The sequence below is a fragment of the Equus asinus genome, chromosome 29 (assembly GCF_041296235.1).
Source record: "Equus asinus isolate D_3611 breed Donkey chromosome 29, EquAss-T2T_v2, whole genome shotgun sequence".
Lineage (NCBI taxonomy): Eukaryota > Metazoa > Chordata > Mammalia > Perissodactyla > Equidae > Equus > Equus asinus.
Window position 1 is genome coordinate 26,858,099 of NC_091818.1, and position 27,886 is coordinate 26,885,984.

The 27,886-nt window shown below is 36.0% G+C and overlaps 1 protein-coding gene across 22 annotated transcripts in view; it reads right to left on the reverse strand.

The window, feature by feature from the left end:
* Positions 1-1,091: 1,091 nt before the first annotated feature.
* MLLT10 (MLLT10 histone lysine methyltransferase DOT1L cofactor) overlaps positions 1,092-27,886 on the reverse strand; it is a 258,500-nt gene continuing 231,705 nt past the window's right edge. For 21 of the 22 annotated variants that reach the window (XM_070501151.1, XM_070501159.1, XM_044762421.2 and 18 more), the window contains 9 exons: positions 18,361-18,478; positions 16,931-17,003; positions 14,097-14,251; positions 11,983-12,171; positions 11,452-11,540; positions 10,958-11,319; positions 9,808-9,904; positions 4,675-4,881; positions 1,092-2,868 (listed from right to left, as the gene is read on the reverse strand). In XM_070501151.1, the coding sequence (XP_070357252.1) occupies positions 2,824-2,868; positions 4,675-4,881; positions 9,808-9,904; positions 10,958-11,319; positions 11,452-11,540; positions 11,983-12,171; positions 14,097-14,251; positions 16,931-17,003; positions 18,361-18,478 (1,335 nt within the window). In that variant the 3' untranslated portion in view covers positions 1,092-2,823. Of the gene's footprint in view, positions 2,869-3,857; positions 3,985-4,674; positions 4,882-9,807; positions 9,905-10,957; positions 11,320-11,451; positions 11,541-11,982; positions 12,172-14,096; positions 14,252-16,930; positions 17,004-18,360; positions 18,479-27,886 lie in introns of all 22 variants that reach the window. The other variant, XR_011499305.1, reaches the window with a different exon arrangement.

Genomic DNA, 27,886 nt, shown 5'->3' on the forward strand with positions numbered 1-27,886 from the left:
TCAATGGCAAAAAAACCAAAACCAAATAATTGAATTAAAAAGTGAGCAAAGGACCTAAATACACATTTTTCCAAAGAAGACATACAAATGGTGAACAGGTATATGAAAAGATGCTCAACATCACCAATCATATGGACAATGCAAATCAAAACCACAATGAGATATATCACCTCACACCTGTTAGATAGGCTGTTATCCAAAAGACAAGAGATAACAAGTGTTGGCGAGATTGTGGAGAAAAGGGAACCCTTGTGCACTGTTGGTGGAAACGTAACTTAGTACGGTCACTATGGAAAACAGTATGAAGCTTCCTCAAAAAATTAAAAATAGAACTGCCATATGACCCAGCAATCTCACTTTTGGGAATATATCCGAAGGAAACACAAACAAAAAACACTATGTCAAAGAGATATCTGCACCCCCATGTTCACAGCAGCATTAATCACAAGAGCCAAGACATGAAAACAACCTAAGCGTCCACTGACAGATGAATGCATAAAGAAGTTGTGACATACATAATAGAATATTATTCAGCCATAAAAAAGGAGGAAACTCTGCTATTTGCAACAACATGGATGGACCCTGAAGGCATTATGGTAAGTGAAATAAGTCAGACAAAGACAAATACTCTATGATCTCATATGTGGAATCTATTAAAAAAAAACAACAATAGAAAAGAAAGAAACCTAACTCAGAAAGAGATCAGACTTGTAGTTATCAGAGGTGGGGGATGGAGGGAGGGGGAACTGGAGAAAGACGGTCAAAAGGTACAAACTTCCAGTTATAAGATAAATAAGTTCTAGGGATGTGATGTACAATATGATAACTACAGTTAGCACTGCTGCATGGTATATTTGAAAGTTGTTAAGAGAGTAAATCCTAAGAGTTCTTATCTCAAGGAAAAAAACTATTTTTCCATTCTCTCTCTTTTTTTTTTGGTATCTGTATGATATGATGGACATTAACTAAACTTCTTGTGGGGATCGTCCCACAGTATATGTAAGTCGAGTTACTATGCTGTACACCTTCAACTTACACAGTGCTCGAAGTTAATTATATCTCAATAAAACTGGAAAACAAATGGCACAGAGTTATAAACATTATTAAATTTTATTAACAAAAACTTTGTACATTTTCTTTAATACATGTGTAATTTTACATCTAGGTAAAATAACAACACATTCAAAATTTGCCCTTTATACAAATTGTTACAGAATAACAACCAGTGGGTTAAATAAGTAAAATAAACCACACCGATTTTTTTAATTATCTACAAAAGATTTGACTTTCTTTAAAATTCCCCTGAACATATAAAAATAAATTAATTTTACTTTTCAGTTAAATCTACCAATTAGAAATATTACAAATCAAAATATCAATGTTATCTTATGAATTTTTCACAATACAAAACAGATTCACAAAACCTTATTTACAGAAATGAGGTAAGAACTGTGCAATGTTTAACCAAGAGACATATTGCAGAATTAACATGTTCTTCCAGCTAAGTACACAGTGGAGGTCTAATTACAGCTGGGTCTTTTCCACTAATAATTCACACATTTAAGAACAGTTCAATGATTATATCCGCAATCGTTTAATTTATCCTCTGCCATGCTGTGACCCCAGGAGTGTGGCTATCCAGAGTGGAGGGCTGGGGTACACAGATTTCACCTGTTCCAGGAACTCCAGTGGTCAGTTATTTGTCTTGTTTTATTTGTCTGAAATCACTGTCACTAAAGGGAAGCTGTTTAAATTACAACAAACCAACAAACCTCTTACCAAATCCACTCATTTTCCTTGTGACTCATTAGTGGATAATACCCAGGTAATCGTTGTGCCTGAGCTATCTGCAGTGGCATAGACAGTTTTTAATAAAGGCAGAGCCATGCGGAAGGCCGCTGGTGCAACACTGACTACTCCTACTACTTACAAGGATCGACTGCAGTACAAGCGCAGCTGTCTAGAGCCATTGCAATACAATGGAGGTGTAACAGGCACTTGATTCAGGCCAAACCCTACCAGCAGTTTCCAGAGTGGCCCCTCTTTTTGAAAGAAGTCTTTCACTTTGAATTGATCTGGTTCCCCCCCGCAGCCTTAGAACTCACTTAACTCAAGGTTTCTTTAAAATATGAGTAGGTCAGAACACTAAAGGAAAAGCATTTAGCAAAAGAAAATTACCTTTAGCAGAAGCAGACATTACCATCCTAACTTGATTACCAAAATTGGCCAAATCCCATTAAGAAAAGAAATTTATATAACAGAGATTGCCAAGTCCCAGTTGGTGACCTATTTATTTGCAATACTTAACCAATAAAGCTCTAGTAGAAGAAATTGGACAGTCCCTTGAAATTTGTTTTTAGGTTTGACTCACAGAGCAAGCATACCGTAACCCAAACAAAAGATCAGATTTCATATTCCGACTTGTACAAGGAAATCAAAGAGGTTATAAATGGAACAAGTCTTTAGTTTTGCTATTTATCTCTCCAATTTATAACAAAATTAGTTGTGCACCAACCATATTAAATTTCTCTTAGGTTGATAAACTCATTGCATGTAAATTATTTCACTGACAAAGTTGAAATTTTCTTTCAAAGTTCAAAAAATCTGGGTGAGGGGTGGGGGAGAGGGGAATTCCATTTCAGTGCAACAAAGCAACAAGAAAATCAATCAAAGCCTTCCAAGAATGTCCTTGTGGCAAGTACTCCTTTGTGTGCGGTTGGTTTCTTGTTGCATTTCTTTATAGGTGTAGTAAGAGGACTGCAACAGCAGCCAGATGAAGTGCTAGAACAGCAGGATAGGCAATTTCTAGATGTTTCTCAAGGGTCAACTTTTCTCTTGAGCGACAGGCCCAGTTTTATCACTAAGTCTCTGCAGTTAAAACAAACAAAACCAGATGCATTAGCTACATCAACTTTTGGCCCACACTTGAGGTAGTATCCTCCTAACTGAAATTATAACTGAGACAGAAGGAGGGATATATGGTTATTCCGTTTTTTCTACAAGTTGGCAAGGCTACTTTTTCAACATGATATGAAGATACAAATTTACTGGTAAAACGTCAGTTGCTTTATACAAAATTCAGCAGCATATAAAGACAGACGTGCTCATCTGAGGGACAGAACTCATAAGGAATGAATGTAGAAATCATCCCTCCAAGTCAACTTTTCCAGAGAAGTAGTAACATGGTATTGTGAAAAATGGATTCTTTATGGACTAAAAGTCATAGGTTCTGATCCCACAGGTGCTATTTGTCCTTTGAGCTTTAACCTCTTTGAGTCTCTTTTTACTAATCTATAAAATGGGGTCACAACCTGTTATTATTCAAATCACACATACTGTTATATCCAACAAAAATGCCTAACACACAGCGGGGTGCTCATAAATATTATTTCCCAGCTTTGCTTTTCTTGATAAAGTAATAATACTCAATTTTATATAATTTACAATCGTGGTTTTCCATTAAAAAATACATTTCATATTGTATAACTCAAGAAAAGTTAGCTTGTAATTAATTCACTTTTTAACACAAGAAGACACTTGAGAAAGAGGAACAGTACAAAAAAATTTCTAAATTATTACAGAATCACTGAAATCTCACAAGTCAGCAAAACAGTGGAGCTGTGACCAGGTTTGAGACGATGACAGTATTCACAATCAGGAAGTCAGAAACACTGGGCAAACAAACAGCACTGAGGAGCTCATGAGAGCCAGTAATCCTGGATTGTGAACCAATTCTCATTACTAAATACAAAGTGCAGTTTCTGAAGACTAACAGCACAGTAAACAGCAAGCTTTCAAAGTAATGGGAAATAGCAAACATTGTGACTTTTAACACTGTTATTTGCCAAGTCTCCCACCTCATTCTTTCCCTTCTTCCTTTTCCTGATGTCCAGTCTCCATTCTATATCCCAATATCCTTCCTCTAACAGGGTTCTGCCCTGAACTGGAATTTAGGGGAAACATTTACACTCCAGTAAAGTAGACCTAATTGAAGGGGAGAGTTAATAGAAAGAAACAGCCTTAAAATGTGTGCCACTGTATGTCAAGTATCCTGTTCCTGCAGCCATTTCTACTTTATCATCACTCGTACATTGAAAGGGTAAGACGCTATCACTTACATAAAATTTTAAAAGAATTTAAATTCTATTACCAATGTAATTATGATTTATTTTCTCTTTAAAAGTAATATGATAGAATTGGATTGCCCTAAAACTTGTATTAATTTTATTATAAATATTATTCAGTTTTAGAAAGCACTTCAGAGCAAAATAATAAAAATATTCCTAAATTATCTAAACTAGTTCTATAATTAAACAAATAATTAAACAAAGATTCTCAAAAAGCACCAACTATTATCTTTTGATTGGACTGTCTCATACCACTTGCTATAGCTAAAACATATTTTCCTCTTGAAAACTGGTGAATTGTAAAACAGCCTTCAAACCGTACATGCAAATTCAAACTGATGTACTTAGGGGATATATAAATGGGCTCAGGTCCTTTGTGCTTACAACATCCAGCTGCTGAAACAACTGGCTGTAAGAAATCATCAGGGGAATAGTATATTTAAATACTATTAAATAAGAGGGAGAGGCTGGAGAGATAATCATCTCTGATTGATCAACGAAATTCTCTTTTTTATTTCACTAGATATAGTAAAGCAGAGATACTTACTGTTACTTTCTGACTCGCATTATCGCCGTGGATGGTGAGAAATGGGTTGGTGGGAGCTGGGTGAAGTGGCGGCGCCTGAGTGCCTGCCAGCAGGTTGTTTATGGGTATTTGCGTTGGTCCCGGGATCTGCAGCTGCTGCAGCTCAGGCTGGTGGTGCTGCTGGTGGTGATGCTGCATTAACTGATACAGAAGGGCCTGATGCTGTTCCTTAGGTAAAAACATATGGGAGAAGATGAGTCCCCAGTCACAGAATTCGGCAGTCAGTAAAGCCCGCTTTTTCTATTTTCTTCTTTTCTTTAATATCAGATATTTAAATGTTAGTCACAATCATACTACTAAGAAAGAAAACAAGTATCTCATCTGGAAAAATACACAAGATAATAATCGTCTACTATAAAATGTCAATATCATCAGTGAACAGCTTATTTTCAAAACAGAGCAAACAAATACAGGAGACCTCTATTCAAATGGGGTTGTCCACGATCATCAAAGAGAATAACAACTTCAAGGAGTCACAGGGCATCTGTATTTGACTTCAGAACGCACTACGTGGATCAATCCTTCCCATAAATGTGGGAACTTAAAATAACTTTTAAAGTTTTCATTCATGCCAATAGAAAGAGTGCTTTCTTGATGCAGTTATGAGACGACTCTTTACAACAAGCATAGACTTCATTTCCTGAGTGCTACTATGTGCCAGGTACTGTTTTGAAACATATGTTTTGTGCTTGAGATCTATCAGTGGGGGAAAAAAAATCCCTGCCCTTATGTAGCCTACCCTGGGGGGAAGAGGGAGCAACAAACAAAAATGTTAGGATATGATTATTACTATGGGTCAGAGGAAACAGGAGTGTGTGCACGAGAGTCTGGCAGGGGTGGGGGTCATCTTAAATAGACTGATCAGGGTGGGTCTCACTTGGACAAAGACTTGGAAGAAACAAGGGAATTCGCTATGTGGATATGCAGGGGTAGGGTGGGGTGGGGTGGGGAGGGGATATTTCTAGCCAGATGGAAGAGCCAGTGCCAAGGGGCTATGTGGGAGCACATCTAGCATGATGAAGGAATAGCAAGGAGACCCGGAAGGTTGAGTGGAGTGAGCAAGCAGGAGGCGAAAGAAGAATGTGGGCCTCACTGTGGCAGGGCGTGAACATTTTGACTTTCACTCAAAGTAAGACGGGAAGCTAGTGGAAGGTTTTGAGCACAGAAGTGACACAACCTGACTCAGGATTTCTTGAAGGATTCAATGTGAGGTGTCAGAGAAAGAGAGGAGTGAAGGCAGACTGCAAAATTTTTGGCTTGAGCAACTGGAAGGATCAAGTTGCCAACAACAGAGGTAGGGAACACTACGTGTGGAGCAGGTCTGTGGCAGACCAGCAGTTCAGCTTTGGAAATGCTATGCTTGACATGTCTGCTAGGATATCCAAGTGGGGCCATCAGGTAAGAAGTGGGATACAGGAGTCTGAAATTCCAGGGAGAGGCTGGGATAGAAGACATAAATATCCACATCTAGATTGTATTTAAATCTACGTGACCGGAGGAGATGTCTGAATTCTAGGACACTATAAAGCTGAGGAGAAGAGGACAACCCAGGGAAGGAGGCTAAAAAGGAATGACTAGTCAGGTAGGAAGAAAATCAAGATAGTGTGGTATCCTGAAAGCTGAAGGAAGAAAGTGTTTCAAGGAGGAGGGAGCGATCAACTCTGTTAAACGCTGCTGTCAGGTCAAGTAAGATGAAGGAGAACTGATTCCTGGACTGGCAATAGGAAGCCCGCCCGGGAGGAGCAGCAAGCAGAAAAACAGGGTAGCAGTTGGTCGGGGGAATAGGGTCAAGTAACAGTTTTTCTTAAGATGGGAGAAGTAAGTATGCCTTATAATAAAATTCTTGCCTACATAAAGTTCTATGCTCAAAAATGAACAAACTTCACCCCATAAATTTGGCTGACAAAGGAAAAAGTAGAGTTTAAACTGCTTCAGTCCTTATGGTCTCTGAGCAACAATTTGTGCTAAAAATTCCTTAATCAACCATATTCTAGAAATCACACATCTATATGTGCTATTATTAGAGTAAAATCTTGATTAACAGGAAGAACCCCAAATAAACTGAATTTTAGTACTTCATATTAAGATGAGTCAAGAGATAAGAAAACAAGATCACATTTTAGTGTAAGCATTTAAGAATTTATATACACTCTATCTTTATACCACTGTAAGAACAGTGACAGTGAAAATGATAATCCAGAATAATAAATATTTTCCATATATTTTTAACTAAAGTAAGAAAGTAGGTAGATATAGTTTAGAAAAAAATTATACACAAAAGCTGAAACTCTGAGTGCATTCTCCAAGCAAACTCAACGAAGTGCGCTAAGGAAATGAGGCTGGAGAAAAGTCACACACCCTATCAACTTGGTCTCACTTTAAATTTATGATGACAGAGGGCCAGCCAGTGCTGCCCTTGCACGTGAGCCACACACTGCCACATTTCTAGGAGTCAATTTTTTCTTCTTTTCCAAGATATCTATTCCACACCTTCTCTCTCCTCTAACCACCAATACTCCTATCTCCCTCAGCTGATGACTTAACTTACCATTCTAATTGAAAAAATTAAAAACATTAAAAGTGGGTTTCCTCGACCTCCTATCATAAAATCCACCAAGAGCTGCCCCCGCCTGGCCTCTCATTACAGCGAAACGTGCCCTCAGCGCCTGTCTCTTCCTTAGAACTCTGCTGCTCTGGTATTACCCTTCCTCTCTCTTGCACCAGAAATTCCCCCACCAACATACACATACGTTGTCATGCTCAAAATAAATAGAAACTACCCGCTTGGACCATGTCTTTCTTCTGTTAGCTGCCCATTTCTCTGCTTTTTATACTAAAACCTCTTGAGTTGCCTATCCTGCATCTTCACTTCCTCTCCTCCGATTTTCTTTTGACCCACTCAATGAGGTTTTTACTTCTCACCAAAACCACATTTGTCAAAAACCTCTAGACAGCCAAATGCAATGGTCAATTCTTTCTTGTCCTATCGGTAAGAAGGATTTTCACAGATGAGTCCTCCGTTTCTTGAAATATTTTCTTCTTCACATGGACCCTAGGACATCACTCTCTTAGTTCTCCTTTTAACTGACTGGTCACTTTTTTTGATATCCTTTACTAGATTACTCTCCTCTTTCGGGATGTCCAGGGATCAGTCCTTAGACATCAGACCTCATTCCCTACTGATCTCAATGAATCTTGAGATTCACATATGCAGCAATGACCCCAAATGTATATTTCCAACTGCATCCTTTCCTTGGACTGCAGACTCATATAACTGCCTAGTCCACATCTCACTTGAACTCTAAACACACATCTCAAACTCAGTATGCCCATAACAGAACTCCTGTTTTCTCTCCCAAATCTGTTGTTCCTTCTAGTCATTCAAAGCTCAGGAAAAGTCAACATCCAATTATTAAGAACTCTTCTTTTTTTTAAATGTCTGATAAACAAGTCTTGTTGGTTTTGTACACAATTCTGGACAGTTTTTCACCACATTTATTATGCTATTTTAAGACACAAACATCTCCTACCAGACTACTCCAATAGCCTCCCTGTCTCTACTTTTGTTACCATCTCGCCTCCCAACACACACAGACCATTCTCCATATAGCAGCTAAACCAATCTTTTAAAAATCTGAATTATTATCATCACATTTCCATTCAAAACCCTCCAATTAATTCTTTAAAATAATCGTGAAAGGGGGCTGGCCTGGTGGTGTAGTGGATAAGTTTGCACACTCTGCTTCAGTAGCCTGGGGTTCAAAGGTTCAGATCCCAGGTGCGGACCTACACCACTCATTGGTGGCCACGCTGTGGCAGCAACCCACACACAAAATAGAGGGAGACTGGCACAGATGTTAGCTCAGGGCCAATCTTCCTCAAGCAAAAAGAGGAAGACTGGCAACGGACGTTAGCTCGGAGCCAATCTTCCTCACACACAAAAAAATCCTGAACGAAAAAGTGAGGATATACTAAACAACATTTTTTTAAATTGAGATAATTATTAAAGCTAGGTGATTAGTTACTATAGTCTCTACTTTTGGTATACTTGAAAATTTCCATAATAGAAAGGTTCAAAAAAAAAAAAATCACCAGGGGCCGGCCCAGTGGTTAAGTGTGCATGTTCCACTTCAGCAGCCCAGGGTTTACCAGTTCGGATCCCGGGTGTGGACATGGTACTGCTTGGCAAGCCATGCTGTGGTAGGCATCCCACATATAAAGTAGAGGAAGATGGGCACGGATGTTAGCTCAGGGCCAGGCTTCCTCAGCATAAAGAGGAGGACTGGCAGCAGATGTTAGCTCAGGGCTAATCTTCCTCAAAAAAAAAAAAAGAAAGAAACGAAAAAAACACACATACACACACACACAAAATTACCAATAGTTTTCCATTACACTCAAGATAAATCTAAATTTCTCGCCACAGATAGCCACGCAAGGCAGTCCGTGATCTTCTGGACCACATGGGCCACCCGTGTGACCTTCCCTCCTGTGCACTAGCCTCTCTCCTTCTGCAGTCATGCTGGCCTTCTTTCTAGTCTTCAAAATATAAACACACGCCCAATTGAGGTCTTTTACAACTACCACTCCCTCTCCCTCAAATGCACTTTCTCTTCTATCCCTCCACGTCAAAGAGCCATGTTCCTTCAACTTTTATTCAGGTCTATGCTCAAAAGTCACCTACTCAAAGAGGCCAGACCATCCGACCTGAAACAGCCCTCACCCCACTCTTCTCTATCTCCTTATCCTGCTTTATTTTTCTTCTCAGTACTTATCACTACCAAAAAGCATATATTCATTATTGTCTGTCTCCTCTATCAGATTGAAGCTCCATGAAAATACAAAAGTCTTATTCACACTGTTATCACCAGGGTCTACAAGAGTACCATAGTACACGTTCTCATACTTGTAAATGAATCAATGTAATGTCACTACAGGTATTGCAGGCTATACCAAATGTCAAAATGAATTATTTTTGAATTATGCACCCCATAAGGTTATTTTATAAAGTGGGTAATCTATACCCACGCTGAGGATCTATTATGGCTTAGATAACTTGCTCCTAATAAAAATCAAATATCAAAAGGAAGAACTTACTGGCGTCAGCTGTTGAGAATTTAACAACTGCTGAAATTGCTGTTGATGAAGAAATATTTGTCTTTGCTGGTCAGAAAGTAATCCTAGTCCTGAGGCACTGAAAAATGATTAAAATTATTTTCTATTATATACCTTTAATGTTTTTTTAAATGTAAAATGAAAGACAACTTTTCAATTTGATATTTATAAGTTAGTGTAAGTTTTTAATAACACTTTTTGAAAACAATGATGTATAGATTTATTATTTTCTCTCTCTATATGCAGGTAAACAAGAATTCACATTATCAAGAAATGTTTTGTTTTCCTTTTTTATTGTAAACCAAGCAGGCACTAAAGTTATTTTACCAAATAGGAATTTACATGTGTTTATAACATGCATATGTAATAATTCATTTTTAATTATTCAAGGATAATTTAATCCACACTAAGCAACACATATTTAAAACAAAGAAAGAATCCAAACACACTACTAATTGATTTACCCTAACCCTTTTAATGGTCCCAATGGTCAGTAAAACTAGGCACCAATGAAAAGAAAGCCAGAAGAAATAGTCTACTATACCCACTGCAAATCCATTTAAAATGATTTATTCCTCAAAAGTATGTTCAATATCAACATGGCTTTAGTCTCCTTATTTTGAACAAACATTCAAATGAAATTCCAGTACAATGAAACAGTGAGTCTCATTCTCTGGAAATTCAAGATAAATATTTGACCTTCATCCTATATCAAAATCTTTGATTATAAAGCTAAGGAAATTACATAGCTGAATTTTAAGAAACCAATATTCATATGTGATCCTCATTACAGTATTACTTTTCCTCAGAATTTATGATACATGAAGGCAATATACAAGGGGCTAAGAAAAATTAGCATTTAAAATAGACATCACTGATCAAGACCGAAATTTTCAGCACAGAATATATTTAATGTTTTGTTACTAAAAGCATTTAATTTTGTTTTAATCTGAGTTACTTAAGTTTCAAAAATAAATGGCTCTTGGCATAATATACTTAGTTTAAAAGTTTGGTGGATTTTAGTTTCTTAGAGTACATCTACAAGGAACACATTAAAGATCCCACTCTAAAGCATGGACGATGCTGGTACTATGTTGCACTAAAAAACCCAAAATACATTTAAGTTTCTTACCTGTTAGTCAGTGTAGCTGGCATTGGATGTGTTGCATTAGGTGGTACAGTTGTGTGGGTGAGGGGGTTAGGATTCTGGGATATTGTGACAGGGGTCTGAATAACCCCATTTAAAGCTCCTACAATGCCATTAATTGCCAGTTGGTTACCTGGCAAAGCTCCAATTATTCCACCCACTCCAGGCACGGCAGGAATGGTGGATGTTACAGTCTGCATTCCACCAGCCAGTGCCCCCACTGTCACACCATTGACCTGCTGCACTCCACTAACGCCTGAGCCCTGCTGAGCGGGGCTCTGCCCAGCAGGAGGTGGAGTAGACAGAGCTGACGAGCTGCTGGTGCTTTGTCCACTGGAGGTTAAATCCTAACGTAAGAAAGAATGGAAACCTCAGTTGTAAAGAACACAGCAAACCTGTTTAAAATAATTTTAAACCATTTAATGTGATATACTATTGTTCATAAGTAAAACACACAAAACCAACCACACAAAAATTACCTGATTTAATACAGGAAGAGAATTATCAGGTAAAAAGCTGTTTCCTAGATGAGGGCTCTTACTGCTGTTCAAGGAATCAGTAGTGGGAGCTAGAATAATAAAACACAAAAAAACACCAAAATACCACAAAACCTGTTTACCCTGTTAAATGACATTATGTGTAAGATTAAAGGCTTATCTAAAAGCTTATCCTGAAGTCCACATTAAAAACACTTATATATTAATAGTTGCTATTCTTAAGGCCAGTTAAAATGGAAAAATTTCTCTCTCTATTGAATACTATGGCTTTAAATCAATAAAGAGATCATTATACATTTAAATAAATTTTATCATTAAATTAGGTACTAAAGAAGTTAGGGCAAGTTCAAGTTGATCACTTAACAGTATTCTTTATGCTTTTTGGAAATACCTATCATTCCTTCTCTACATCTTAATATAACTGGTGACCAGTTCCTGTTCGCGTCTTATGAAGAAACACTGAAAGTCTACCCTACTTTTCTTAGATACACAATAAATTATTTTCATACTTACCATTCTGTGCTGAAAATGCATGCATCTGATGAGACGGGCTGGGATTTGTCGTTATTGTTGGAAAAGGCACTGAGAGCTGTGCATTCAACAACTGAAGGCGCTCCTTTTTGGCAGTCAAGTTTTTAATCTGTTCCTCTAACCTTCGGTTTTCAACTTGAAGTTGGTGTAATGACTTCAGCATTCCTAAAACTAGCAAACAGTTGGATGGTTTTTAATAAAGACAAGTGAACACATAGAATTAAGTTATTTTATGGACTTCAGTGTCAATAACTTTCGAAAGAAGTTAAAATAGAAGACCAGAAATTCTGCAAAGCGTTTCTAAATGACTAGGTTTTATTATTTATATGTACTGTAGATATAAATATACCATAATATATTTGTACATATATGAGCATAAAGGGATACTGGTTCTAGATGTACCTTCTGGAAACTTTGCTGCCACACACCAAAAAAACCCACCCAGCTCGTTCAGGTAATTTCCATTCTCAAAGAAAAATGACAAGAACATTTTATTTTCATCAAAATAAAAGCCTAATCAAAAATACAAAGTGCCTGCCATGATTTTTCTTACAATTATATTTAAAACCGGAAAGAATCTCACCAATTTCCTTCACCACAATAAAGAGCACATGTGTGTGTTTGCTGACTGGTTAAACTAAGTATGCCAGCAGACAAGACACAGGGTGAGAACCTCCAGGCCCGGCTGCTCGGCATGCTGATGCGCACATCCCCCAGCAGGGAGCAGTGTGTGTGCACAACAGCCCCCTCTCCAACTCCCAGAGAGAGAGGCACATCATCTACAGACAGGCGCCTTCCTGCCTCATCACCTCAAATACTGTTTCAATTCCTCCCACCATTGGGACCTTTCGACTGACAACAGAGTGCTGCTGTTATGCCACAGTGATGGACACTTTAAAAGTTCTACGTATTAAAAAGTTGTATTTGTTTAACACACCCTCAGGGTCTTCAAAAGACACAATTCTACTGGTACAGACACATATAGTCATTTCCCAAGGATTTAACTTTTATCCCTCCTCTTCAAGATCCCACAAAGAAATCCTTAGTGTACCCAAATGAGATGCAATAAGACTAAGCTAAACCTGTCCTCCAGCTATCATGTTTAAAGGATTATCCTGGCATGCATTTCCTCACAATTAGCATTTTTGGCCAGAGCACCATTCATAAAAACACCAAGTTACGGCATTTGTCCGCTAACAATAAGCAAAATGTTTTGTTTTGTTTTGTTTTAATAAAGCCTCAAAAACTTATATCCCAAAATGTTTTTAAAAAACTTTTTTTTTCCTCCAAAACTATACATCCTTAACACTTAGCCACTTCTCCAGCTAACTGCAACCTGCAGTGACTTTGCTTTTTTGGCATTTTTCGCCCATGGCCCTCCCTAATAATTAAAATTATAAAGATACTACATATGTATATATAACAAATGTCATTTAGTAAGTTAAATGATATATAATATATAAAAGTTATATATATATAATTTAATAATTATTCTTTTTCATTCAAATTGTAAAATCAAGAAGATAGTTGGCCATATTTGACTTATATGCATTTTAAAAAATAAATTCTCCAGAGGTAAGCAAGTTTTCTTCCAACTATTAAGCAAAGAGAAGATATAACTCATTCATTTTAGTAAAACTTAAAAATTGATAAGAACAAAGTACAATGGAGAAATAAAGTACCATTATAATGATTATAAACCGTAACAATAACCAGTAAATAGATAAGTGCTTTCTATAAGCCAGGCAATGTTCTCTACATTTTTTATGTCATTTAATCCTCAAAACAACACTATGATACAGGTACATCATTACTCCCATTCTCCAAACGGGAGACTAAAGCATACTGATACTAAGAAACCTGCCCAAGATTAAACTGTTCCTAACAAGTAAAGACAGGACTCAAGTCCAAGCAGTACAACTGCAGAATTTATTCTATGAAAATGCTACCTGATATTTTCTCATCATATTATATAAAACATATCATAATTTCACCGCTGTTCTTGATGAAGTGTGATTTCTGCATCTATCCACCTGTTTGTTCATCCATCCATCCATCCATTCACCTTTCTTTAAAGACAGGAAGAGAATGCTTACTGTCACCAGGAGTGCCCTGTTCCAATAGAAACTGCTGCCCTTCGCTCCACTGCCTCTCTAAAAGCTGCTCTATGCTGGCCGCTGCTGGAGGCAGATTTTCCAAACCGCTGCTGCTGGGTTGATCGTAGCGAATCTGCAAACTGCTTACAGGGGATCTGCGGAAAACATGAACCCTCAGGTGAAGCAGAAGGAGAACATTTTGAAGGAGAGTGCACTCACAGTCCTCACCTTATGCTGACTCTTCTCCTCTACAAGTTTTCTAGCCCCAGTCTGCCTATGCTAGAAGAACGATAAAACCGTAATCTACCCTAAAATTTAGTAATTATCATTATTCCTCCTCAAATTGTAAATTCAAGGGAAGAGCTGGCCATATACTTGATTATTAAAAACCACTGGAAAATATAAACCAATCACAAATAATCTCTGAAATAGGCTGTAAAAAGAACTTGATACAGCTTCATAAGACAAAAGCGAGAAAGAAAGGATTAGAAGGACTTAAAAATAATTAGCCAGAAGAGAAAAGAGTTCCATCATTCTGCTTTAATATGCAAAATATCAGAATAACACTGTACAAATTATAATAATGTAGGGAGTATTTTAATTTAAAAGCAACAAAATCTCAAATAGTAAAAGTTTTTAATAATTTTGGAGTTTTTTGTTATAAATTCAAAAACACTTATTTTCAGTATTAAGAAACATTATCAAGACCAAAGTAATTTCTACTTGAGCCCTTTCCATGAATCTTTCTAAAATGTCTTAGATCTGTACTTCAAATGACAACGACTTAACTCTTACAAAACAAATACTACTTATATTAAGAGAACCCATAATGTTCTCTTATCCACTTTTTGTTTTAAATTAGTAAATGTGGCCTCTTCCGGTCTCCAGCCTCCATACTAACCTAATACATTAGTAAAGGGCCTTAGAGTTTCCAAAGTGTTTCCACATAATTATTTCACATGATCTTCACAACAACCTAGTGAGAAGTCAAAACCTGGTTTATTGGCTCCATTTCTATATGAGGAAACAAGATGGGGCTTTCATGGCTTGTCCAAAGACACTGCTGGTAAATGACAGAGCTGGGGCTAAGACTCAGGTCTTCTAACAACCCACTAGTGTTTTGCCACTGCCTTAATATGCTTCTCTATAAAAATCTCTTTAAATAAGAAGTTAAACAAATGAGGCTTTTTATTTCATATGTAAACATCATGTGCTACATACAGTTGGCCATCCCTCTCCAAACAGTACATTATGCCAGGATAATTTAGGCTATTACATTTCAGGCTGATTTTTAAAGGGTAATATAAAGCTGGAAATACATGCTAAAAATAATTTAGTACCATTCATTGTGTTAAATCCATTTAGCTAATGAAAAACAACTACACTAAGCAAAGTAGCACCAAGGGATCTTGAATAATTTCTGGGTAGCTGGCATGATATTTTAAGTTTAAAAGGGGAAAACAGAAATGCCTCCTCACTAAACATATGAGCAAAACTCCATTAGCTTTCTTCTTTGAACAGAAGTCTAAAACAGTACAGAAGTTATCAGAACAGAAAATTACAGATTAGTCAGATGACAGCACTGTGTACTTCAGATTCCCAGTTTCAAAAGAAGGAATATTTAATTTTCTGCAGAGTTCAACTAGGAATAGGAAAAACAATACTACTTTTAGTTCATCCAGGAATTACATAGGAAAAAGGTGCCACTAGATGTTACCACTAGAAAATAGCAAAATTAGAGGTTACTGGACTAATCTCTCTAGTGATAAAGATGTTTCTTAATAGACATTCCCCAAATATAGCAGCAACACAGCAACAATGATATTCATAGCAGTCATCCAATAAAAAATTTAATTTTTAATAGAATGTTTTAATTCCCATAGTTGAAAATTTAAATTTCCTATAGTTGAAAAAAGACTCTAGAATGGGCTTTTTCCTCCTTCTGCTCCCCATTCTCACTCAGTCTAATACCAAGCTTGAGGCAGAGTTTACAAAACAAGAGAACAGAGACAAAACAAATTAGAAGGAGGCGGAGAAAGTGAAAAGATAATAAAATTAATAAAAAGACAACCATGTCCTAAAGTTCCATTGTCTTCTCTTAACTGACACAATACTTCCTATTACCATTCTCCCTACTGAGAATAGATGACTTGGGGCACTGAGACTGTGCTCAGAGAAATTCAACCCTTTCAATACAACTCTGGTTAAGAATGTCCTGCTAACAGGAATAACCTCACATATATATTAATAAATGTATCTGAATTCTTTCATATAATATCTAAGGTAATTTCACAGAAATGTAGTTATTTCACAGAAACGTACTGCATTTGCTATACTTTGATTCAAACAATTTTAAGAACTAGAGGGGTTTTAGAGATGAGCCACAAGAACTCCATTTACTGAGTTAGGAAGTAGAGACTAAAGGGTTAAGTGCATTGCCCACAACAGGGCTAAAACTGCAACCCAAAGTTCAAAGCATTGAGTCTGCAGCTTTAAGAGATTTTAAGACTATTTTATGACCAAAAAGAATTACCCAAATTAATGTATTAATTATACCAGCAGCTAAATATACAAATGACAAAGAACAAGAGTTCAAATTGATTGGAAATCTAAGAAAAGGTATGTCTTTTAAACAGCTTAGAAATCTAACCATGTGTTTAAATCAATACTCAAATTAATTTAGAATCGTTTTTCTTGACTTTCCAGACATGCTTCTTATCTAGAGAATGCTCTTATAGCCTCACAAATGTACACTCTGCTGAGATGAGATAAAGAAGTTTCCAAATCTCAGAACGTTTCCTTTGCCTACACTCTGCAGTGTAAATAACGCTTACCGTGGCGAGAGACTTCCTCGGGGTGAGCTTCCTCTGCCAACAAGGCTGCGGCTATTGTCTCCAAGATCTTGATCTGCAGTGTAAATATTTCATAGCTGATAAAGTGACTCTCACTAGATAAGAGGTTTTAAGCTCTTGCCCTGATTTTTCCTAAAACATACATAAAGCCTTTACCGCGATCTTTGCAGTTACTATGAACGCAGAAGACCTAGCATGTTGCTAGCTTAGAATTGCTGAACTGTGGCATGTAAGGCGTTGTCCCCGCACGTTTCTGTGGGTGTAGAAGGCCATGGATGACGTTCCGTTCTTTCATTCCTTTCAATTTTACAGCACAGAAGCGTGGTTTGCATTTGCAGTGCCCTCCCCTCAGCCACTTTTAATTTCTACGGTTAAAGTAATGAGTCACAGCTGTGGACAGCTAACCTGCATGCTTATCACAGCAAATCCTTATGCTTTGTATTTTTAACACTTTGCATCCCAAGACAAGTCATAAAATATATATTGTATTACATAGAGCCACACACCAAGACTAAAATTATATATACTACAATGGATTCTCACACCAAGAGTAAAGTTACATATAACACTAAATATCCAAACTGACAAAAACAAGTAGGAATACAGAATTCTGTATTTAAAAGGAAAAAAAATTAACTTCTTCAAAATATTTCTTAGGTAACACTGAACAACATCTCTGCTTGAAAAGTATCTTGTATTTCCCCTAAGTTAGTTTCTTATAAAAGCACCCTATCTGGCCTCTTTCAAGGTTGTCCTGTCCTTATTCTGAGTTAGGTAACCTCTAACCCTTAAAGGGTAAAGACATGACTGATCCATTCTTGGTGAACGGCTAAACCCATTCCCTTCCCCCAAACAGGCATGACTACTTGGACATGTCAACAAATCCTTAAGGAAGGAATGAAACAAAGCAAATCCAGTGGCTCATTAAAACAGTCTAAGAGGCAAATGCTACAAAATGTCAACTGGTAAAAATTCACAGGATTACTAAACACTGTAGAAATTCTCTAACAGGATTTTTTTTTTAACCAAGTTTGTGTAATGCAATTTCATGAATTATGCAAATAAAGGTTTAGGCTATTCACAGAAAAGCCCAGTGTTATGTTACGTTCATTGCAGAGAAGTGAGAACTGAACACATCAATCACAAAAGTCACAGGAGACATTGTTGCATTCCTGCCTGCTGACGGCTCTGCTTACACATTTCCATTTCAGACAGTGAAAACAGCACAGCACTATTTTGCAGCACAGCATACTATTTACTTCCAACTGTGATTTTTTGGGTTAAAAAAAAAAAGTACAATCCTATATTAACCACACCTTTAGACTTTTCAAATAACATGAGCCAATGTGGGGAGGGCAATTACATTGGGGGAAAAGAATAGAATTTTAGTTTAAAAATTCTTGAAAACTTACCTGTTTGATTGTTTTCAGATTGAGCTATAAGAGCTGCCATTGATGAATTTGGATTTAATCTATTGCCATACATATGAGATGGTACCTGACTAAGAGAAGATCCAGATAGGGTATTTGCCTAAATGAAAAGAATTATAAAGATAAATCAATTATATTTGAAAGTATCTTAACATTTTTCCTCTTAATAGACCTAGTAATTATTTTCTCCAACCTTAGAATATAAGCAAAAATTCTTGACTTCATGAAGAGCAAATTTCACTCTTACATGTTTTACCATTCCAACATTTAAATGTTTGAAAAGTTATATAACTCTAATTTTTTTTTAAAGGATTGACACATTCAAAGTTAACTATTCCTGCTTTAATTTCAAAGTTATCTGGTCAATACCAAAACCCAGTGGCATGGTAACCATGTGAACACATGACTAATTATTTAATCTTATTAAACCGTTTACAAAATAAGGGCAGGTAGACAGCAGATGTCTAACAAATGCTTCAGTCTCTTACATCACAGGCTGGCTAAGGCGGTCCAAAGGCCCAGCTTGCACTTTTAGCATTTTAACTATACAGAGCCATATTTCCTTTGCTTAACTCTGTCATTAGTAAAACCTGCACACTATTTTGTTACTTCCTATTTTGATAGACTTGGAAGCCCGCTGCTTTTTCTGTTTTGTTTTGTTTTTATTTTAAAAGAAAGCAAACAGGCATCACAAGTATGTTTTCTATACAATGCAGGGCTCAACGAATCACAGCTTTGCCCTGACCCCATATAAGGCACTGTCTTCTTGGCAGGAAGCCAACTCAACTAACTGAAGAGCTGGTCCAAAGTTTGTAATTCATTCATGTTGCTAACCACAATTCTGAAGGCCTCTGCTGGGACTTGTGCCAAACAAGCGAAAATGAACCCTTAAACAGATGAAGCTAAGGAGGCTGGCCAAAGTCTTGCGTAATCCAATGTAATAAAAACGCCTTCTTTGATGTGAATACTTTCTCCTACTTTCCAAGAATATTATAACCTTAAAATGTGGCATTTTAGAAGCAAATCTCTTGTACACAAAATACTGTTACTCACAGAAGGCTATTACTAGCCTGAAATACTTTTCAGATTTAACAAAACACAAAATTTAAAGTAGATTTCTTATTCTTTTTCATAAATGAAATCAAACAAGCTTTTATAAAATGAAATCATTGTACAGTTATGTCAGAACAAAATTCTGGAAAACAATTTCAAAGAACTGAATCACTTCTAATATAAAGAAGCTGAATAAGAGCAGAACAAAAGATGTGGGACATTTTGACATGTATTACTGCAAACAAGTGACCAAAATGACACAGCAGTTATAACAAGCAAAACACTACGGAGAATAAACTGTGTTTCTGTACAGACTCAGAGCCTGACATTATGTTTGGCCTCTAGCCAACTTACTAAGCATGAAATTTGGACTTTACAATTCACAGAAACAGTCTCTGCGATGCAGAGTCCTGTCCTTGCTTTCCATTGTTTCAAAGGGTATATCTCATAGTTCATACTTTAATGTCTAAGTTCAATTGGTCAATTTCTGGGTTTCATTTTTTTCCTCTTATTAAAGATACATATACAAAGTCAATAAGTTTGTACTATAAACTCCTGTTTAACAATCAAAAGCTAAGTCATAATTTTAATGTAAAGATCATACTAGATAATTATGATGTATTTAGTAGTATAGCATACATAAAATACACAATTCAAAAATGGAAATACAGAAGATTTTTTTTACCTCTCCAGAAGTCAACTACTTGGGAATCTTGGCTACTCATAAAATAACTTAGAACAAGAAAAATCCAAACAGACAAACAGAAAGACTAGACGTTACAATCCCATGTGCTAAAATCTTGGGGACCTTATACTTAAAAATGCCCTTCCCAGAGCCAATTTACTCTTACTCTAGACATAATTCTAGAAAGATCAACTAAGCATACAACAGATTAGAAGTGGAAAATTAATTAGAAAGAGGAAGAAAAAGTAATATCTTGAGACATTTTGTTGGCAGCAAGAAGTAACAGCTGACAGCAAGAGAGGAGAGAGAAAAATATGAGCATATTCGAGAGTGCTGGTCGGGTGGTGCTCCAAGAACATGGACATCTAGATGCCCTGGCATCTGTATCTTCACCTTTTGACTCTCCTTTTTCATGGAGTCATCTATTGGCTGAATCATAACTAATATTGTACCACTTGGACTACTTTTTTAGTTCCAATTATCAGTTTTATGAGCTGCCTTAAGCCTCTTGATAAGAATCAAAAGATCCTACTCTAATCAGAAATGCACTTTTGTCAGGAAGGGTTCTTTCTGCCAAGGGCTTTACATTTATCCTTACTAACTTAAAATTTCTTGATGCATTCTTCAAATTATCTTAGTTTCCCTATCACATATTAGGCCCACTATACTAAAAGATCAAAATGCAAAGCAGTACAGAATATTAACTGATTTGCATAATGACTATCATTAGGAAGAGGATAAATTATCCTTAGCAGGAAAGTATGTATTTTATAAAGATGGCAGGCAAAAGTCAAATAAATAATAAAATGAGAATACATTCTTCATTACCCTGAATGACTGATTTCTCAAATTTTCTGAGTGGGTAAAAATTATCTCACAGTTGCTTGTCTTTTAAAAATTAATGCATTTATCTAAACAAGAGACTTTCAAAAGAAGATTAAAAGTAAGTTATTCATTTTACCAGGTAGGGTTTTGTGGTGTATTCAAACATCTAAACCACTCTACATTAAAACTCAAGTCATTAACATCATTTTAAGTGGGTAACATGAGTTACTAAGGACTCGACAAATGTCTGATACTGCTTAGCCAATACTTCTGAAATGATGTTTAGAATGGTTAATGCTCAGAAACTTTGATAACTCTATTGGCACCTTACGGCCAAGAACTCCCCAACATTTTAGCGAAAAGATCCCACAACTCAGCAGCAACAAAGAAGGATAAATGAGAGAGTGGGGATAAGAAAGGCAACTTACTGAGGAGAGTACACACATAATGTCTGGCATTTGGTAGACTCAAAAACCTTTGTTGTCATTAATAAGTGAAAGTACTAAGATTCAGGGGGATGGAAGGAAGTCCACGTGAATCTAAGGAAACAGTGGTTATGAAACATAAGGGGCACTGAAAGCTTTTATATGAAATAGAAACCTTGAACAAGGAATTAAAGAAACAATATACACACACTTCTCCACAGCATGCTTTGGACATGGATTTTAAAGAGTGCACTGGAAGCAAACTACTAAAGTACTCGGTTTCCGAATAGCTGGTATAAAGACTGGCAATTCTTTTAGGAGAGAAGTACCTACCTTCTGACATTTCAATTTTATCTTGCCCAGGTAAAGAGAATGACTACTGTGGACAGATATCCTCCTTGGGTCTACTGGCACTACAAGAATATGAGCTGTTAACACTGGGGAGACTGAGTGAAGGGTATCCACGATATACGTGAACTCTGTACTGTTTTTGGAACTTTTCTATACATCTAAAATTATTTCAAAATGAGAAGTTAAAACAAAAAAGAATATGATTACAAAACAAACTGGTTACTTGGCTTTATAGTGTCCCATCGAAATCAAGTCATCTATTCAAAATGTGAAAATAGATGTTAGATTAGATCAAGACAAAAATATTTTATAAAATTATAAGTTCATATTGCCATAATAAACTTCTGCTTTAACTTCCAATATATGATATCTTAGAGAGGTTTTCTTGTTCTCTGCCCAATATTAATAATTGAAAGGAACCACTTCCACTCAAGATGTTATATTATACTTATTCTAACACTCTAGTAAAAGTCTTATTAAGAGAAGTATAATTATTTTACAAGATGGACCCACAGACAAGTAGAGTAAGAATAAACTGAATAATTAATTGAGATAAATCTAAGGCACTTTGAAACAAAATATGTTTAGGAGCCTGAGCCAAACAATATCCTTAACAAATTAAGAATAACTTACTACGTTAAACATCTAGAAAGATATGAAAGTCTCTACCAAGGCAATATTCAAACTCAAAACAAATCAAAGAAATTTAGTGTTTCCTAAGTAGACTGACACATCATATTAAAATATTAATAAGATTAAAATTATATTTCAGCTTGAAATTTCTCCTGTTGTTAATAGTTCACCCCTCACATTTCAAATGTCTGCTTGCGACCACAGATAAGTTTTAAAGGAGCCCTGGTCATGGAGTAAAATAATTCTACCAAATTCCTAGGCACTTAGCTCATTCTAAAGGAGTTAGCTGTAGAGGGAAAAAAAGTCAGGCTAAGTCTACTCAATTATCTGAATATCAGACTTAAAAGTGGGTATTGTTTTTGTAGATTTTTTTTTTCTCCCTAATGTTGATGAAGGCAGAATAATAAAGAATAAAGAAAAAAATTAAGTTAGAATAGTATAAAAATTTCACCTCTGCAAAGTATCATAGCAATACATCCTCTTAAAATGGGTATGAAACTTCACACTGCAATCATACAGGAAGAGGTTATAGCAAGCATTTTTTAAATGCACAATTAACCTGTCAATAAACATTAAAGTCAAATGATTCAAACAAGCTGTAAAACAGAGAAGCTGCTTCTTTAAGCTTTCCCACCCTGACACGTGATTTAAAAATACATTCTTCCAAAATCTCATCAGACTTACTAAATTGAATATCGTTTTTAAAAAAATTCCTATTTCACATATACTCTTAGAAGAAAAACTTTTTATCATCACTATATCTGTCATAAACCAAGCTGTCTCACCTTGGGCAAGGTACTAAACCTTTCTGTCTTCAATTTCCATCCGTAAAAATGGAGGTAATAATAGTATCTACCTCAAAAAAATAGTCTAAGCGTGAATTGAGTTAATATATGTAAAGGGCTTAGAAGAACGCTTGGCACATGATAACCACTCAAAGTTTAGCTAGTTATTTTAAAAATTATTTTCATAAGCTATTATGGTTTCCACCTTTTCCATTAACTTCATGGAGAATATAATTTACCAATTATATTCTGATATCAACATGGTTATATTTCAAAGATTAAAACATGTTTCCCTAAAAAAATTAGATGGTATGTCTCATTATACAATAGCATCTTAATCTATGTACTCTAAAATAACACAGTAATACTGCAAATATAATGTAAGGATTCAAATATTTTAATGATGATTTATATATTTTTTCAATTTGCAAACACAATTTGCTTGACTAGAAAAGTTTCCAGGAAAAACTGGAGAACAATGGAAAGTTTCATATATTCTCTAACTGCACTCAAACTTTGCACTATGAAACATGTTCTGATAACAGACCCCATTTCTGTGTCAGCTACCACCAGTAAGGCTTTAATACTCAGCGTGTGATGAGAGATGAAACCAAGTGTGAACAACTTTCAGGTCCCATGAGTAGGCTGACTGTTAAAGCTGTCAGGTTCAACTGCATCATTCCACATTATTCAATGCCCCAAACTGCTCCCTAATTGTTAGGAGCTTAACGTATTCAAAACCATTGTTTAGGCTAATACTGAAATGCCCCACAATTGAGTTTCTATAAAGTAGTGGGAGGGATTAAACTGTAGTTAAACCATCACTGAGCACTCAGGATTGGACAACAAGACTGTAGAGAATAACCAACCAATTCTAAGCAGGTTTCCTAATTGGTTAATATCTAATCAATACATCACCTATCTTTTCGGGAAAAAATTAAGTCCTTATGACTACAGCAGTTACTGAAATAATTTAAGAACTGGAAAAGACCATGGTCAACAGCTGAACCTAAAATGGCTAAAATTCATATACCTATGTTAACACGGAATTGTGAACTTTAAAAGAAAATCTTAATACTGTTTTTAGAAAAGAAAGTGATCGTCTACAATTTTTCTCACTGGTAGTCAGGCTGTTCCTGTAGCAGTTGAAATTAATACTGTCCTATAACAACTGTAACAGTGCAATAACCATTAATTCCAAAGGACTTTATCATCTGCAGAGTACTCACTCTCATTTGAACTTCACTGCACACCTGTAGCACAGGGCGGACGGGTATTTAAAGTATTTCATTTTACGTATGAAAGAAATCGACGCCCACAAATTTAAAAGACCTGCTCAGAGTCACCCTAGGGCATAGCAAAGCTCCTGGATCCCAGTATTTCTGACTCACACTTCTGCCATTTTGCATCGTATCACATAAACGGACAAAGTAAAACTCTTAACAATGTTTTTCAGAAAGACACCCCCTGACACAGAGGCACGTAATTGGAAGACCCATTTTTATGGTACTGATTAGCAAAGCAGAGAGCAGGCTCGGGAGCCAGGCTGCCTTGCTTCAAACTAAGTTCCACCACCTACTTGACATGTGACCTTGCGCAGTTACTTAACCTTTTCATCATCCAATAGTTAAGTGACTGATGTTACAAAGGACTTACAAAAACTTAATTTTGCTCAGAATGTTAACTTCCTTAAAATTACAAGTCATAATAAAATTATTTAAAATAGATGAAACTCTGATTCTGACCAATCAAGTCAGAGATCCTCTGAAGTCAGGTGAAGCTGCCTGGGACACTGAACCAATTCCTCACACAGAATAAAAGTGTCTGGTGTATCAGACACCATCTGAAAGGAAATCAAGGACTCCATCTAAGACAACTCCCCAACATACACACACACCAAAGTCAGGATACTGGGAAACAAAACACTGAAAGGGATTGAAGTAGAAGTCTCACAGAAATCTGCAAAACATTATTTACTACATTGTATCTTTACAATATTTAAATATCTGCATTTACTAAATAACACACAAATAAACCTTGGAAGTTCCTTCACTTAAATTATTTTTAAACCTGTATCATTTTGTAAAGAAGTAACAGAGTAAACAAGGAACCATGATCATCCATATGAAGACTGTATCCAAAGGCAAAACCCGGAATGTGAGATCTATTAGAATACAATTCTTTTTCATTACATTCAGTCTTAAATTCTTCTATTAAAGTAATCATCCTTCCACCAAAAGCACTAGAATTCTCCTAAAGACAGAACACAATAAATGTAGAACCGGGAAACAGAGTGGAATTTGAAAGGCAAAATGAAAAATTAATGGCACACCTACAGAAACTAATTTATAGCTCTACTCATGATACACGAGGGCAGAGCACATCACTGAAAAATCACATGGGGTCTATATTCCAATAATGTTAAGGAACTATAACTGTAACTATATTGCTGATATCTGCGAATGAACAATTACTCTAAAAACAAGTATATCAAATAAAACAAAAGGATTTAACACTGAAGAATATAAGACAGGTTATCAAACATTTTTTCAAATTAGGGCTACTAAGTATCAGACCGTGTCCCTCACCCTCCAAAATTTTACAAGTGTCTCCTTTTTCTCCCATTAAAGGCACAAACATATTCTCATTTTTAATTTCTATTAGCTCTTCCTGATCTTACCTCCCTGACCACTTTCCAGGGAACAATTCTTAAGACAGCAAATAAGCCAAACAAGAGGCCTGTCTATCTTACTTAAAACCAAGGCCAGAAAGATCAAGAATGACCTCTGGATTTTTGTCCTGCTGGCACCAAGCCAGTCACTAAAAATTACTACTTTCATTAAGATTTTTGGGGGGGGGGGAGATGGGGAGGCAAAATATTATTCAAATTTAACATTCTATTTTCTGATTTATATTTTTAAAAACATTTGCTTGCTGGTGTGATGGTTTTCTTAATAATTATAACAAGACTTCCATAATTACATTTTAAATATTAATAATTTTAATTTACCCACTTATACCATTGCTCTTTTCATTTTAAATCAACTACTTATAAAGAAACCCTAAATAAAAGGCTAGGATGTGATTATCTAAACACAATGAATTGCATGATTTGAAAACAAACAGGGTCTATGTGAATGTTAAACAGAAATAAACTTTTGTCATTTTGAAAAAAAGATTCAATTACCAAGTGCATTACAATTTTAAGAGTCCTATCTGAACATTCAATTTATTCTAAATATTTTTGTTTCCTTGTCCTTGCACGTTTTGCCTAGAAAATTCACATTTTGCACATTCAATACCAATACTATTGTCTCAGGCAGCTAAATTGAAGTAGTTCTGCACTCAGTTCAACTGAGAGGTCACCGTGCCTCAGTTGCCTGGAGACTGATGGTTGCTACAGCAGCACCAGATAAGCCAGGCTAAATAAGCTTCAGCTTGAAGGCAGAAAGCATTTACTGCTAGACAGAAACATAGATGCAGTTGTCTCAGCATGCAGCATTTGAGTCTAACTGGATGATCATATTTATAAGAGACCCATCTTACTGAAACATGGAAAGAGGATAAACAGTAAAGATTTTAATTGGACTGAATCCTGGATTACTTGCAACTATGATTTCTTTGTTCTTCAGTTGAGTCATATGTTAAGTGGAATTTTCCCTCTAGCTATAAATTTCTCTTCACCACCACTTCCCCCCTCTACCTCCCTAATGCCAACCCCCAAACCACAAACATAATGAATGAGAAGAAATGAGATTTTTGCTTAATTCAGCCTGGAATTAACCGGAGAGTAATTAAAACAGACTTTTATAAAGAAAGAAAAGAAAAATGCACATTGAAAATGTTCATGTGAGACTTTGTCCAAGGATATAAAGCTATCAACAGCATATGGTTACACTTAATTAAAACGGATAAAACTATTTATAAGAGCCATTCTCTCGTTTATCCTTTCACCTTCTATAACCCCAAACCCCTATTATTATGGCTACCTCACCAAGGCCAGTAAAATAAGCTAAAGAAAAACTCTCCTAAACTAGTCAAACTTCCCTTATTCAGGTTGAGAGGTTCACCAAATAGTTAACCTTCGTTTTCAAATATGATAACACTAATCATGCCATTGATTTTCTGTGCTGAACTGTCTGCTGTTTATTCTAATACCTGACCTAATTATCATCACGATTGTCTGCACTGCCATCACATACTTGAACAACGCTGGGCTTTGATGTACAACTTACAGAAAATACTGGAAAAGTGTATATATATTCCAAAAGCCCGTAGAATGGAAAGTACGAACACGTTCATAATGTATAGTTTACAGCAATTTGCAAACAACTATTTAACTAGTTGTTTGCAATTAGACATTTGTCACTATTATAATTTTCTCAAAACATTAAAAGACTTACTATAGAGCTTTGGATAAAATGAAAGTAAAATTATGAAGAATTTTAAATAAAAAACATATACTTTAGTAATTTTAAATTATTACCTTTAGGAAAATGTAGGGGTGGGCAGATGGCGTAGGGAGGGGTGTGTGTGTGTGTGCGTGTGTGTGTAAAGCTTTGCCCATTTACTGTCCTATTTATATAATCCAAGATTATGACTTTTCCGATTTGACTTTTAATTTAAAGCATTCCTGTCGACTAGGTCACCTATCAAGTTACAGATCTAAAGTGAAGAAAAGGAATAAATAAATGCAAAACCACCAACACAGTCACCATGACTTACAATATTTATGAACATTCCTTCTCTCC